This window comes from Ambystoma mexicanum, chromosome 11 (assembly GCF_040938575.1).
Source record: "Ambystoma mexicanum isolate Mex_15411 chromosome 11, UKY_AmexF1_1, whole genome shotgun sequence".
Classification (NCBI taxonomy): domain Eukaryota; kingdom Metazoa; phylum Chordata; class Amphibia; order Caudata; family Ambystomatidae; genus Ambystoma; species Ambystoma mexicanum.
In genome coordinates, this window is record NC_090934.1 from 899,119,639 (window position 1) to 899,134,459 (window position 14,821).

The 14,821-nt window shown below is 42.3% G+C and overlaps 1 protein-coding gene across 1 annotated transcript in view; it reads right to left on the reverse strand.

Annotated features, from left to right (window-relative positions):
- LOC138503896 (mucin-2-like) overlaps positions 1-14,821 on the reverse strand; it is a 577,632-nt gene that overhangs the window by 47,821 nt on the left and 514,990 nt on the right. Inside the window, exons 12-14 of the mRNA XM_069623967.1 lie at positions 6,106-6,175; positions 3,489-3,626; positions 3,224-3,388 (exon numbers count right to left, since the gene is read on the reverse strand). Coding sequence (XP_069480068.1) covers positions 3,224-3,388; positions 3,489-3,626; positions 6,106-6,175 — 373 coding nt within the window. The remainder of the gene's footprint in view (positions 1-3,223; positions 3,389-3,488; positions 3,627-6,105; positions 6,176-14,821) is intronic.

Sequence of the window (14,821 nt, forward strand, 5' to 3'; positions counted from 1 at the left end):
AAGTCATCATTGGAGTTACTGCAATATTTTAGGCTCAGAGCGGCAGTGCAAGGCATGTGGCCCTCGTACCCGGACGAACCCCCGGAGTCCCCTGAGATTTGCTACATTACAAACTCCGCAGGGGCTAGAGGCATAGTGTCAGCCTTGTATAAAATGCTAATATCACAAGTGCCAGAATCGTCCCACAAGGTCCGGGACGCCTGGAGTCGAGATCTGGGGGTGGACATTACTGATGACATGTGGGCAAAAATGTGTACCCATACGCGTAAGGTCTCCCTCAACTCTAGATTTAGATGTGTGCAATATAAGTTACTCAATCGCCTGTATTATACTCCTCATGTGGTTGGGAAATTTGCATGCGGTCAGCCTCACGCCTGCCAGAGATGCAGATCCAACGAGGCGGATCACGCCCATATGTTCTGGACCTGTGTGATGCTGGCTCCGTTCTGGGAGGCTGTACTTGAGGCTCTTTCAGAGATGGTGGGCTTCCGAATTGACCCTAACCCCCTGGCTGTGCTGTTTGGGATGTGGGAGGGGGCGGAAACAAGGCGTGCTGCTAAATTCTTGAATGTGGGGGCCATAGTGGCTAAGAGATGCATTTTGCAGTGCTGGAAGCGGCGATCCCCCCCTCGCTAGAAATGTGGTTAAAGGCTCTTACCTGGACACAGGCGTGTGAGGAGGACTATATCAACTCACTGCCCGTGAAGGCTCGCCCCAGAAACGTATGGTCAGAATTTTGTAGCTATTTAAACGGAAGGGCGGACTTGGAGCTTCTGTCTTCTCCCCCATCATCAGACCAGGCAGCTGTGCAATCGGAGCTGTGAGCAGCATCGTTGGACTCTATGCACCTTATGAATGTACATGGGTTTTTGCTAACGCTCTGTGTGGGTGTCAAGTTGTAAATCATGTAACATGGTTGTTGTGGTAATTTGTGACGCACCTGCTGCTGTTCCTTGCCAATAAAGAAAAGTTTTAAAAAAAAAGAAATACAGTAATTTCCTTGGAAAGGTTTGCTTTGCATTGGGTATTTTGATGTACATTTTGTGTCTTGAGATGAATGAATGTTTGAGCGACTTTTGATAAATCAAGCATAGAAGAACAATGGTGCCTTTGTTTCATTTTGTTTAATGTTAAAGTATATTAAGCCCCTGATTCAACAAGAGGATCTACAATTTCAGAAGGGATTGATCTAAATAATGACTATGCCATCAGATTAAATTAGAAAATATTGTTTTCTGTGAAATTGAGTTACCAGAACAACTTGTAAAATACTAGTATGGATGTCACCTTTCTGATATTACATGTAAAACGTAAAACAATGAGATGTATACCTGGTGTGGAGGCTTGTGGTTAGGAAGAGCATAAATATGGGTGTGGCAGGTGATTCTTTTATTATAGATACAAATATGCACATGCTAAAAGAAGGGTAATTTGTACCACCCATGTTGTTGAATTGGTTGGTATGAGATGGGGAGCATGAATATGGTGTTCAATTACCACATGCAAGAGAGATATGTTATTTTCAGATGTGGTTAAAAGTTCTTCTGTTCATTTATGCAACTGCTTGTAAGCATTTGGTGACTCAATTTCAAACAGAATATTGTAATCACTATATTCGTATCATGTTTGATTCTTTAAGTTCACACCCTAGTCCTTGGAACACTGTCTTTCTAAGGATTGCATTCTATTATCAAAGTTGGGCCTTAAGGGTAGTGTTGACTGATGTGAACTCTACATAGACTTTGTGAGTGATTGAAACATCCACTGACATTCCAGAGTCAAACGATGTATTGAAAAATGTAGGTGCAGTACAAATATGTATTCATGTAAATATAAATTGTATTCAGTCTTGAATACACCAGTAAAAGAGTGATGATAGAACTATGATTGTTAGTACAATTTAAAATAGGACAATTATGTTTTTGAAGTTCACAATAACTGGACCTGCTTCTATTGTAGCCTTCTTCACACACGGGGGGGGGGGGGGTGTTGGGGCGTGATTCAACAGCTTATTGTCATATAGGCTCCTTCAGAACATAAAAAAGATACACAATTTTTCCATCATAGTTGATAAATGAAGATAAATGAAGTATGTCCAATAACGTATCCAATAACATTTCTTCCAGAATACTGATCTAAATGGCTAGGGGCAATATTAGTTTACTCGTGTAGAAGCCTGTGTACAATCGTGCAGGTACATTGACAAAGTAGGACCACTAAACATCCTAAGGCAACAGCTCCCTCTAGTGGTGACAACAGTGAAGCTATTGCATCAGACAAACATACAGGGACAAACATACATCTGGCCTTTTATTATGTTGTTAGATGATGGGTTTTTGGGTAAAGAAATGGCAATATACAAATTTAGGACTGTTTCACTGGGCATGTCACTTGTCTCACAACACTAAGCGTGCACAGTGTCTGGAAGTGGTGAGTGCATTTCTAGGTGAAAAGGAACTTTTGTAGCCATTTTAAAATCTTCAGCGCTTAGGACAGTCCAGATTTGGGGCCCTGGTTGGGCTTCAGTTGCTCTGTCAAGGGGTTTCAAAATACCAGGAAATTATAGGAAGTCAAAGGATGAACAAAAGTAGGTATGATCTTTATTTTACTACTGCGGCTGCTGGTATAATATGGGAATTTGTAGTTTCTGTGATGCAAGTGTCCATCCTTCGAGTGGTACTTCTCTGGCTTCTCACTATGCTGGCACAAGTTCCAATAGCAACTTGATACTGGGGCATGTAGGGGCTTTAATAAGAAGTATTTGAGCATGTACCTACTTCCTCCAGAGAGTAGTATTGCTCAAGGACATGGCCGTAGGATGTGCCCGGTATCCTTACTTCAGGTCAACAAATGGACCTCTTGGAACATTGAAGTGACAGAGGTTTCTTGTCAGAGAATTTTGGTGAAATGTAGCCTAGTTTTAAGTAATTACCTGCTTTAGCAGTGTATTTCAGATGCGTTGGGTCACCTTGTGTTTAAAGGCTATGCAGGTGTTGGGTCCTTCTCAGTAAGGTCCATTCTCCTCTGTTGCCATTCCCAGCTCCCACTCTACCATCATCCTTATTTTTTGTACATCTATTACTCTTGTGTGGCTTTGTGAGAAACCTTTTTTTTGTGCTCATCACCAAATTCGTGAAATGTATTGTATATATGAACTTTCTATGAGCTTACTTAAAAGTTCATTTAACTTTTAGAGAGTTAAGAAACACAACATTATACTTACCATTCTCCGAGTGGATGATACAAGGGTAACCAAAGATGTTTCCGATGTCCGGGCATTGCGGGTAGGCTTTCCAGGTGTTGGCAAAAGCAGAGGCGGTTCCCTCCACCATCCCATTAGTGCCTGTGAACTCGTCGCTCTGGATGTTGTTGTAATTACCACAGAGACCTTTGTGAGAGCGGAGAGAAAGTTGGGAGAGCCATCACTTTAACACATTGAGAAGGGTAGCCCCCACAGAAGCTGAAGCAGATAGACTCAAGCTTATTACCACATAGCTTCCCACGAAAGGAAGGCTCTGCCAGGATGTAGAGTTGCATGATGGGTACCAGCTGAATCTGTAGCTGCAGACCAATGTTTAGGTGTACAATAATGAAAAAGGAGGAAGGCCTGAAGATATGGAAGTCGGCTGTGGACATAAAATATACATTTTAGATATTTGCTGGAGCATGTATGGCACATTGGCAATACAAACACAGAGTGCGGTCAGGAGCAAATGGCTGTTAGTAAACTATCATCGTGCACATGTGAACATCCCCCACTGACACATTATCACAGTTCTGCTGCAATTAAGCTACTTATATCTGTCTTGGAAAGTGAAAGCGATAACATCATATTTTAGGCCCCCCTTCTTGGGTAGTTTAGTATCTCAGATATAATTGCTAGCCATTCAGAAGCATAAACCTTGGACAGCAGAGATACCTCTCCCATTACACAGATCTTGCACGGACAGGCACTAAACTGGGTGCAGGTACCCTCGGGTTCACCAACACTTTCGGATCATGCACTAAACAGAAGAGCTTTCCCCAAGGGTTGCAATGAAATTAAATGTTCCAGGCCTTAGACATCATAACTATTCCTCTTACAGGTTCTATTGCTTGAATATTAGCACTTTCTCTATCTTCCTAGTTTTCAAGTATCAACTGCAGAATAAGACAGGTCCACAAGGAGAGGCCTGTTTGATGTTATCAGTCATGGGCAGACACAGCACTACTGTGAGAATTATTTACAAGGGGTGTAAATTCACTTGCATGTTGATGAACACCATAAGCATTCTTTCAGAATTCTTTTCATGCTATGTTTATGTTTTTGTTTATGTTGACCTATGTATATAGTCCTGCAAGGCCCAACTGGAGCATCCCAGTGCTGAGGTGGACCCAAAGATGGGAAGCAGGGGGAAAGTCATGCACGAGATCGTGGGGGAAGAGGGAGCAGCAAATCAAAATAGAAAGGTTTTCAGTTTCAGCGACCATTCCACCATAATAATTCTCTCTGCAAGATTCCAGGTACCTTCTCCAAATGTTTTATTTTATTTTTAACCTATTATAAACCTGGTTTTGAGATGTTGCCATATTATAATGAAATTACAGTGCTGGATAGGTTTGCTGTAGCAGTTGCTATTATCTTTTTTCCCTCGTTATGAACCCTCTGCTTCCCCTCTAACCAAATAAATCGTCTGAAGGCCAATATTGCCTGTTACACCCCCCGACCCCCGGCTGTAATTCCACATTATTATCCAGGGAAGACCCTTGTCCTTATCTTTCACTTGACCTGTCCTAAGCTTCCTTCTTGCAAGGGCCGCCATGTCTAGTCTGCATTCCTTCTTCTTGGCTCTGCTCTTGGCTCTGCTCCTGCACAATTCCATAGCTATGTTCTGGGTAATGTTCGAGTTGTTCTGTAAGGCAGCTCAGACCATTTACATCTGGAGTGAGGCAAGTAATGTTCTTACCATATGGAACTTGAGTTATAGCGGTAACGATTGCAGTAAGGCTGAATGCCTCACTGTTCATTATGTGATGATTATAAAGACAGATATACCATACTTGATAGAGCCCTCTGACAGATATTGTGGCAATTTTCAACAACACATATAAGTCTTGCTGAGCAATTCGCAAGTATTAGTATATCCAAATGATCTATTGCATTATCTTGTGTTATTTAGAACACATGTGAATACCGTGGTATTTCTTTAGAAAGTATACATATTATTCAAGCACATACAACATGTGTCAATATCTCAATGTCATCAAAGTGACATGTGCACGACAGCCAAATAAAGTAACTTGTGCTGAATCAACACAATTGTGGGACTTTAAATCCACAGCTTACAAACATTCTAGCTAGCAGATTTCCAGTTGGACCAACATTTCAAACCTATTTACTGTTAGTATTTTTATTAATCTAATTGTTGTTGTAGTAACGTTTTACTCATTGTTGCTGTAGTAAAGTTTTACTCATTGTTGCTGTAGTAAATTTTTACTCTGGTCTTAATCCACTTTTTTATAAGGATTGCACTGAAGTGGAGAATAATATCATTAAAATGCTGATAAGCAATGATGCATTTATTGCGTTCAAGTGACATTTCTAAATTACCTCTTTTCCCATCACAGTTGAAAAGAGGTAATTGTTATTATATGGGTTGATTTTGAAAACGTTTTTCAATTTCGTTCCTCTCATTTACATTGTTTGATGCACAACACTCTTCCCATGACATTGGCAGGGCCTGCTCCCTCTTTCCTGTTAATCAAAGCTGCATTGTGGTGGTGGTAGTAGAATATCTCTCCCAGCGTTTCCTTTACTTGTAGTCTGGGTTCTGGTAGGTCGGTATGAACACTGACAGGCCGGTTGTGTTTCAGGTTTACCTTACATGTGACTACTGTGACTAAATCATACACACCTTTGAAGAAACCATGTGATTCCCCCAACAGAACAGTCTGGCTCTGATTCTATGGAGAATGCAGTAGGAGTTTAGCTGGCTCCTGGTGTATACATTGGTCAAATTTGGTCTTGGCAGAAAGGAGGCTTGTGTAATGTTAAGTGAATGGCTCTGGTCATCAGGTATTCATGAGTTGCCAGGGAAATACTGTTAGCACTTAGCATAGGCCTACCTGCAATGACTGGTAGCTGCAGACGGATGGAATTTAAATACCCACTACCAGTAGAGTCAATGAAAATCAGCTGGTGGGGAAAATGAGAAATGTCCATTAGCTGATGTTACTGATAGAGACAAAGAAGCAATCCTACATTAAAAGAAAATAGTGATATTTACAACTGAGAGCACAACACAGCAGGTACATGGTTAAGGGATGCAGATATGGGCAAGGAAATATGAATGCATAAGTGCCCACTACAAATCTGGTGTACCATTGGAATGGGAAAAAGCAATGAATCATTCATAAAGTGATGTCAGCAAGGCTAGTATACCAATCAGTGGGTCATGGAAACACATATGGGTTTTGACTTAGTGTATAGATTTGTGCAATAATGTCCACATGTTGTAGTTGTAAAAAGTAAAGGTTTTACATCTGTATTTGTTACTGTGCATTTGCCATCATCTACCCCGGTTACTCATTTTGTCATCCATCATCAACCTCCTAAGAATGATACTGGATTGCAGATAGATGCCTAATCACCCCCACCCCAATTCTGTCCTTTTAAGTGACTACCAATCATTAGTCTATGCCAGCTTATGAGGAATACAGAGATCTAGAGGTCTGCCTGCCTGCTCATGATTAGGACTCCACTCCATGCATTCCGAATATGTTACATTAAATGTCTAGTAGTCGTAGTAATAAACTTAATTTTAGATTTCCTTTAAATCCATAAAAACATGCATATAAAATACACAATACAATAACATTTAGATTGATAAAAACCAATAAACAAACAAAAGAATCATTACAGACAGATCAAGTCTTTACCTGTTTTACACTTCATACTCTGCCGCAATTTTTCAGGATTATTTTTCTTCATCTTAAAACGTGTATTAAAAAAGTTGCAACCATATAACAAGTTAAATGATCAGGAACCAGAACGTACCTGGTTCAGTCTACAGTTATTCATGATATTTCTCTTCTACAAAGGAATACATGTATTCTTCCTTATGTCAATATATAAAGTACAAGCAGATCATAACGTGTTGTGACGAATCCCAGGATGCCATCACTGCTTCCATGGGGGAAGCACCTTCCCATGAGGCCAGGGAGGTGAGGTTGCTACACGATAGTTCCCCTGGGGGTGGTACTCAGTGAGTGAATCTCATGGGGGGGGATCCCCATATGGAATGACGGATGACACCTTGAGAGAAACACAGTATAATTCCCTTACAACTCAACATCCCTCATCCTGTTAACCTTCACAGGACAGAGTAACCCCAGATATTTCCATGTATGTCTGCAGAATAGACATGTCACTTCCCCAGGAAACACTGGGACAAGGAAGAATATTGATTACAGGAATTATTATAGTACCGGGATGAGGATGAAGCCAGAGTAATGGGAAAAAATCCACTAAACCACTACAAATGCACTAGTCAATTTGTGTCAAGCAAATGAGAATGGAACATAAAAAGCGAATAAGGATTTGCTGAAGGAAGAAGCCCTCACAAGAGGAAGCAGGAGATTTGAATCCTGGCAGCAGCAGAGGAGACGAGACGCCGATGGTACCAGGAGTGGCACACTTACCCCCTGGTAGAGGCATTCCTAAGGCATTTGTCACAAACGAATACCAAGAGGAGCCAAAGCCTGAGCCCCCAGCTAGACTGGAAGCCTGGCGCATGTGGAGAAGCTGAGATGCACAGCTGAGAGGCTGGGAGTCCATGTGGAGCTGCAGGCAGTTCATGTAAGTCATGGATGAAATCTGATATGGCCCAAAGCACCCGAAGACTACCAGTAAGCCCCCCAGAGAGGTTGGAGAGACCAGTACGGCTGGTGGGACGACTAAAAGAAAATGGAGAATCACGAAGGTGAGTCTGGTACCAGCACCCACAAACTTAATCAAGGCCTCCAAAATCAATCTTCATAGTCACAGTACCTGGCAGGATAATGTACCAGGTTGGCAATGACCAGCGAAGTAGTAGCAAAGCAAGAAGACCACCATAAATACAGAAAAGGCAAGTCTGGGATTTGCACCCATATAAAGAGAGAGCCAAAGCACTCTTCATAGTCACCGTACCTGGCAGCTGTGAAACCAAAGAGAAGACAAGAGGCTGTTAGGCAGAATCACAGGCAGTACCATTTGTGAACACTAACTGCAATTAAGACTACAAGTGTAAGTACAATTTCACCTTTGGCACAAGTCTGTACTACAGAGCAAAGTGGTAGCCATGGCTGAGCAGCCAGACTTATCTCAAGAGTTTAAGTGAGCAGTAGAAAAAGTTACACAAAGGATCAACTAATACAGTGATTCAAACACACACTTACTCAAGGTTTCTTGGTAAAAGAATACACATTTATTTACTCAGTCAGTTTGAAAACATTACATTAGCAAGAACAGCTCAATATCACACACTAATAAACCACAAATACGCAACTGGTAAGTAAATGAACAAGTTTAGCTCTCCTGTGAAGTGGGAGCAAAATGGCACTTCATATACTTTAAAAAGGGATAAAAAGACAAGGTTATATGAATCAATAGCACAAATACATTCATAAGCAGGGCAAATGGTTTCAGTATACTACAACCAGCAATTCATCTCATAGGCCTGGGTCAAAGTCAATGGTTCAGAGTCTTTGGGCCTCATTACGAGGAGGGCGGTAAGGTGTTAATGGCACCGGTAAAGGTGCCGGAGCGGTTAACCCCTTACCGCCCCATTACGAGGTCCACTCGCGGGACCTGCTCAGGATGGCTGGTTTTACCAGACGTCCTTAGCGGGTCCCGCGAGCGGCCCAGCATGCTAACAACGGCCCATCATTAATGGGTCCGTTGTTAGCATGCTCTCCATTCCCATTGAGCCCTATGGGGGCTCAAATGGGAATGGGGATGGACCGGGTCCAGGTTCCCTCAATGGGGAAATACTGGGCCCTCCAAGGTCAGAATGGCCCGGTATTTCTCCATTCAGGGAACCCGGACCCGGTTTTGGGGGTAGCCATGCCCTTATTAAGGGCCCTGGCTACCTCCAAACTTGTAATGAGGCCCGTTGTATTGGATAGCACAGTTCTGGTAGTGACGTTTAAGACTTTGCCACAGAGTTCAGAAGAATTTGGCTAGATGAAAAGTTTGATGAATGTTTAGGGAAGGACAAGCCTTCGAAGATGAGCAAAGTTCCATGAACTTTCGTGATGGCCGAAAAGATTCCCGGACCGCGTTTGCACAGTACCTTGTTAGTGAAGAAGAGCTGAGGCAGTTGTTCCTGGCAGTTCGAGCAGACCTCGCTGTTCCTGGGCTTCAGTCATGGGGACAAGAAGGAGGACGACGGGAGGTTCCTGCACTGCCCAGGGATGAGGCCAAAAGCTTAGCAAGACGTCGAATTAAGGTGTGAGTGCCTTAAAGACCACAAGCTGGTTTCCTTCCGTCTGGCTATTCAGTTTTCAACAGCACTCTGATGAAAATTTGACCAGATGGGGACGGTGTCCAGGTGGCTTACGAGTTGGTTGTTCCCACCAAACTCAAGGGAAAAAGTTAACCTTGAAGAGCTTCTCTGTCGATTGGAGTTTCAGGCAATTCGGACCTGCATCAGGGCTTCTCCGGTCATCCAGGAGTTGCAGCAGTCCTCTTCCTTCAGCTCGTCTTTGGTTCTTTCATTCCAGTGGTCGACTCTGCTTTCCAAGTCCCAGCGACCTGCTTTTAAATAGTTTTCCCCCATTCATTCCAGCCTAGCTGTCACTCACACAGCAGGGTGGCTGTCCTTTCCGGACAGTCAGCTGGCCAATCACACCAGATTGCATTCAGGTCTACTAGAAGACTAAGCACAGGGAGTTTCGGGCACCTCCCTCACATTCTGTCCACCGCAGACACTCAGGCGCCAGAGCAGGGCTTCAGCACTGAAGCCCGCCAAAGGCCAATGAACAAAGGGACCAAACCTGGTTTGGCGCGCAGAGACAACCACAAGAAGGACTTTCCCTTTAAGAAATGGCGAAAAAAGATGACCAAAGTCTGTTTTTACAGATAGGTCAGGGATGCCATATTGAAAAAGATGGCTCACCCGATTTTTGGCTACCGTTGTTAGCGGTAGGGAAAAATCACAGTAGTTGATCTAAACCACTGCCACCAGCCATTTAAAGTAGGAAAAGGTAATATTTTACTGTTACATGAGTGTTTTGACTCAGGGGAAGCTAGGCAACCCCTCCAGCACTTTATAGGAAGATATGGTGTGCTGTGTCAGTAAATTTAAAACGAATTGTAAAGTCAATTTAACTTTTTATGCCCTGGGAGACGGTAGTCAGTCCCAGTGAAGGTATTTAAACCTTGGGGAGTCAGAAAGACATCCCTGTGCCACTGCACTGAAGGTGCTGTGTGACACATAGAAAAAGATGATGCCTATGGAGTTGCTTTAAAACTCCATAACCAAAGAACACAAAAGTAAAACACACACAAAATACATGGAAGAGTGGGAAAAAAAGGCTCACACTCTTCCCAGGTAAAAAAAAAATTCTAGAAATCCAGCAAAGTTGCTGGGGTCTCAAAAGGTAAGGGAAATTAGCACATTTTGAGAATTCTCCCTAACAGAGGCATCTTCATAGTCACAGCATCTGGGAGAAACAAGAGCCAGGGTGACTGTGAAATTTAGTGGGACGAATCTAAGGGAAGGCAAGCATCTTCCCTAATAATTTGTATGTACAAGACAAAGGTAAGAAAAGGACGACATCCCCTCAACATTTGGACAAGGCTGGAGAGGAAAACAAGAGAAGGAAGCAAAGCCCCCCCGTTGTTAAATGAATGAATGTATACGTTATTAGCTCGGATTTCTCCATTAACAAATACAAAGTTTAAAGCCAAAACTTTAAGCATAAAAACAAATACAAAAACAACATGGTCCTATTGCAGATTAAAATACAGAAACAATCAACCCAACCCCCACAAACCGAACCCAATCTATCCCAACCTAAAAATAAAATGGCTAAATTGGCAGATTTCTTGCCTGCTGAGCCAGAGCCAGTCTTATATAATTACCCAATTTATAGATAAAATCCTTATCCCTGCAATTCAGGATGAAGTTCAAAGTCCCCTCGCAATCCCAAATATTATTTTTATTAAAAAAGGGCCTTAACAGAACACTGCGCAAATCCAAGTATCATTTACAGATCAACAAAAAGTGGCACAGATACTCATTTGCTGCAAACCCACAAGAGCATAATTTTACTGGGTCATCCTGATTAGTACGATCCTTCAGGGGGAGCATATTTAGGCGATTCATCAGAATCAGACGCCGACAATTGAGCGATGGAATTGTACTCACATCTCCCCTCCCCCCACAATTCTACATCTCGTAGAGGAGGAGCAGCTCTAGGAACCCAGGGAATAGGCTCCTCTCTGATCCTCCGCCCGGTCCTCACTAAGTTCGCACTTTGAGAGTGAGGATTTCAAGGCGACAGATGTGCACATCTGAGCATATCCACCAATTGAACCCCACATTTCTTCAATAGTTTAAAACCTTCATAAAAGCATCTGAACTTTCGGCATGGTACGGATTTTACCAATTCCTCGGGAATATTTTACATGTTTGGATTCTTAGGTCAGCCTGAAATATTTTCAGGAAAAAGGATCCAGACCTGATTTTGGCCTGTGTTGCAAATTTGGTCATCCCCAATTTTATACGAAGAGCGCAATTAGGTGTTCCCTGTGGAAGACCAGTCAACATTTTCAAACTTCCATTATGAATGGCCTCTAGCTTATCGCACATTGAATGCCCACATTATTCACTGTCGTACAATAACACACTCCCCACCTTGCTCTTGTGCACCTCTAAGCATTTATCAGGCATATGCCCACCAAGCCTGTGGTAAAATCTTATTAAGCCTCCCAGCCTAATCCTTGCTTTCGCACTAACTAAATCCAGGTGTTTCACCCACTTCCGGCTACTTTTGAAAACTAAACCCAAATAGCAGAATGAATCCACTAGTGCAATGTTTTCACCATTTAGAGACCAGAAGTAATTCACTTTTTTCCTACCTTTACCAAAGACCATGATTTTGTTTTGTTCATGTTCAATTTTAGTTTATTAGTCTTAAAATCTTTGGTGGCATACTCAAGCCTACCCTGCAGCCCCACTTGTGTTTGATCTATAAGAGCAGTATCATCCGCTTATAACTGTTGTTATTTGGTGGACATTTATGGAACACTGAAAGAAGGAAGACCATCATTGGACATTCGGAGGGTGAGGTAACCTGGGGAGAAAGGTTGAACTTCCTTTTGCATTTTATTTGTTGCACCATATTGGAACATTGTTTTGTAAGCTGGAAAATAACTTTGAGACTAAAGGACTAAAGAAGATCCCCTTTTCACAACAGTTTGAGTTCTTAGTGTGAGGGCTGGAAATAGGATGTTTTGATACAGCAGTGGACCTATCCTTTGAACTGTCCTGACAGACTGCTTAGAATATTCTTTCGAGGTAGTTTTGCTAACTGGAACGTATTTTGCCAACCCTCATTTCTTTAATCAAAGTTTTTGATGACAATCATGTCACCTGCATGTCAGTCTCCTCTTTCAACACACAGTGCTTAAAGATTCATTAGCTTGTCTACAGGCACATATGATTAAGAAAACCATGAATGGGACCCTTGTTCTTTAAGTTTTCTTAATGATTCTCCCTAGATGTGAGAATATGGGCAGAAGACCTAGAGCCTGAATAAGAGCGAGGTATTAGTGGTAAACATCTGTTTTGTTTTTTTTAAATAGCAGATGTTTTACTGCTCTGCCAACTTTTGAGTTTCATAATTGAAACTCTTATTCTTCCTGCTTTTGTGTGAAAGTAAAAACGTCCATACAAAAGCAGTAATGTAAGCTGTAATTATCACTTGTGGTAATAACCATATGCAGCAAATACCAACCTCCCCTCCCCCATGAAGTCCTATGGCACTTCAAATGGGGAATGGCAGAAAGGTCTGCACGACTTGGAATCATTGGGACATGTCAGTGTACCCGGTAGATTACATCATGTGGTAATAGTAAAAGAGTGTGACAGTACTACCTGAGATAATAATGCCAAACTATTAATCATGCCCTTAGACTTAATCTAGATAAGACTACGTTTTGTCAGTGTCACTGCCAGTAAACAGTGAGCCGGTTCAAATATGGGTCCCCAGGTAAATACTGTTTTACAGTGGGTTTGTCCTTCATTTGAACTTCTCAAATCAGAGATATTCTTTTATAATAGAGACCTCCATGTGGTCTCTACCAGTAATTGAAATGTTTTCTGGATAATTAAACCAATTTGCTAGTCCAATTAATGTAAGGCTCCTTTTAACGTAACAGGGGGTACAGCCGTTGTTGGCCTTCGACATATACCTTCAGCTCATTATCTCTGTGCTTAAGATCCTCATGTACTGCCACTATTTTACGAATCTGAGAGGAATCGTTATCATTTGAGGCAACCATGAATTTAGCCCAGAGGTCTTCCTTTAAACCTGTTCTTTTTACCCTAGCCCCATTAAATACTACTCTTGCTTTGGTGATTTGTGTAGGGCCCCTAGGAGTATGTTTAAGTCTGTCAAAGAGATTTCTTTAAAGATTTGTACACTTTCAACTAGCTAGCTATTTCCCTCTAAGAATCAAAGGTTTTAGCAAGAGTGTCTTAATTAATGACCTCAAGCTTTCAAATGAGTGAACTCTTTCCTCATTGCTAATATCCTCTCCCAGACATTTTAAGGTATTATCTCTTCCCTTCGCACTGACATTTAACTATAATGCATTTTGAATGGATTGTGTCCTCCCACCTATTCCTCATCTTTGATATTCAATATCCAGCTTCAGCTGCTTTGGAGAAATAAATAATTCGGCAGAGGGCACTGTGCGTCGATGCAGTCGATTCAATGTCCCCCGAGGGCCTCTGTCTCGAAGATGATGTCATCGAAGGCATATATAGCACTCGCAGCGCACGTTGGCTTCAGTTCTGTTTTTCCGCAAATAATGTCTTTCTTGGGGAGCATGCGCACGTAACCAACATGACACAGCTTATTTTAGATCTCATAGGGCTACAGCACCGAGTGACGAACAGCACTCCAGCACTGCAACTCGAGCGGCCAATTTATCCAGCCAGCCCAGGTAAGCAGCTCCTGTCCTGTCCTCAAATGAGGCACAGCTAACCTCACATTTCCATATCCATAGGATCTCGCACCTGACTGCTGGACCCTCCACACATCAGGAGCTCAGCAACAGATGGCGAGCATGACTCCCATCCCCTTTGAAGGCACCAGCTCGCATACCAGCGCTTTGGGAACTCTTTTCCACCAAATACGCATGGTAAATACATCTAGACACTTTACCCTTTACTTTCAATGCTACAATGTAACCGGGATAGTATTTTCACCTATGTCCCCATATGTCTCCCACAGCGCTACATTTCCAAAGTGGGAGTCTCTGCTACTCTTGGTCCCCAAAGGAATTAGGAACCTTTTACTCAGTGTCTTCCCATCATCCTCCTAGTAATGTCTTTTGTGTCAGCAGAATTTCTGCATATTTTAATGTCAGTGAGCTCTAAGCACATATGTGAATACAAAGTGAATATGGCTAGCGCCAGTTCTTTTATATGTTCCTCCTGTAGGGAGACCTTCACCGTCAATTGGCTCTTGAACAGAATTTTGCCGAAACGTCCAGGGTCCCTCTACTGTCTTCATTGAAGCTAACCCTCACTACATCTGAACTATTTGATCTAAACCCAAACATTGA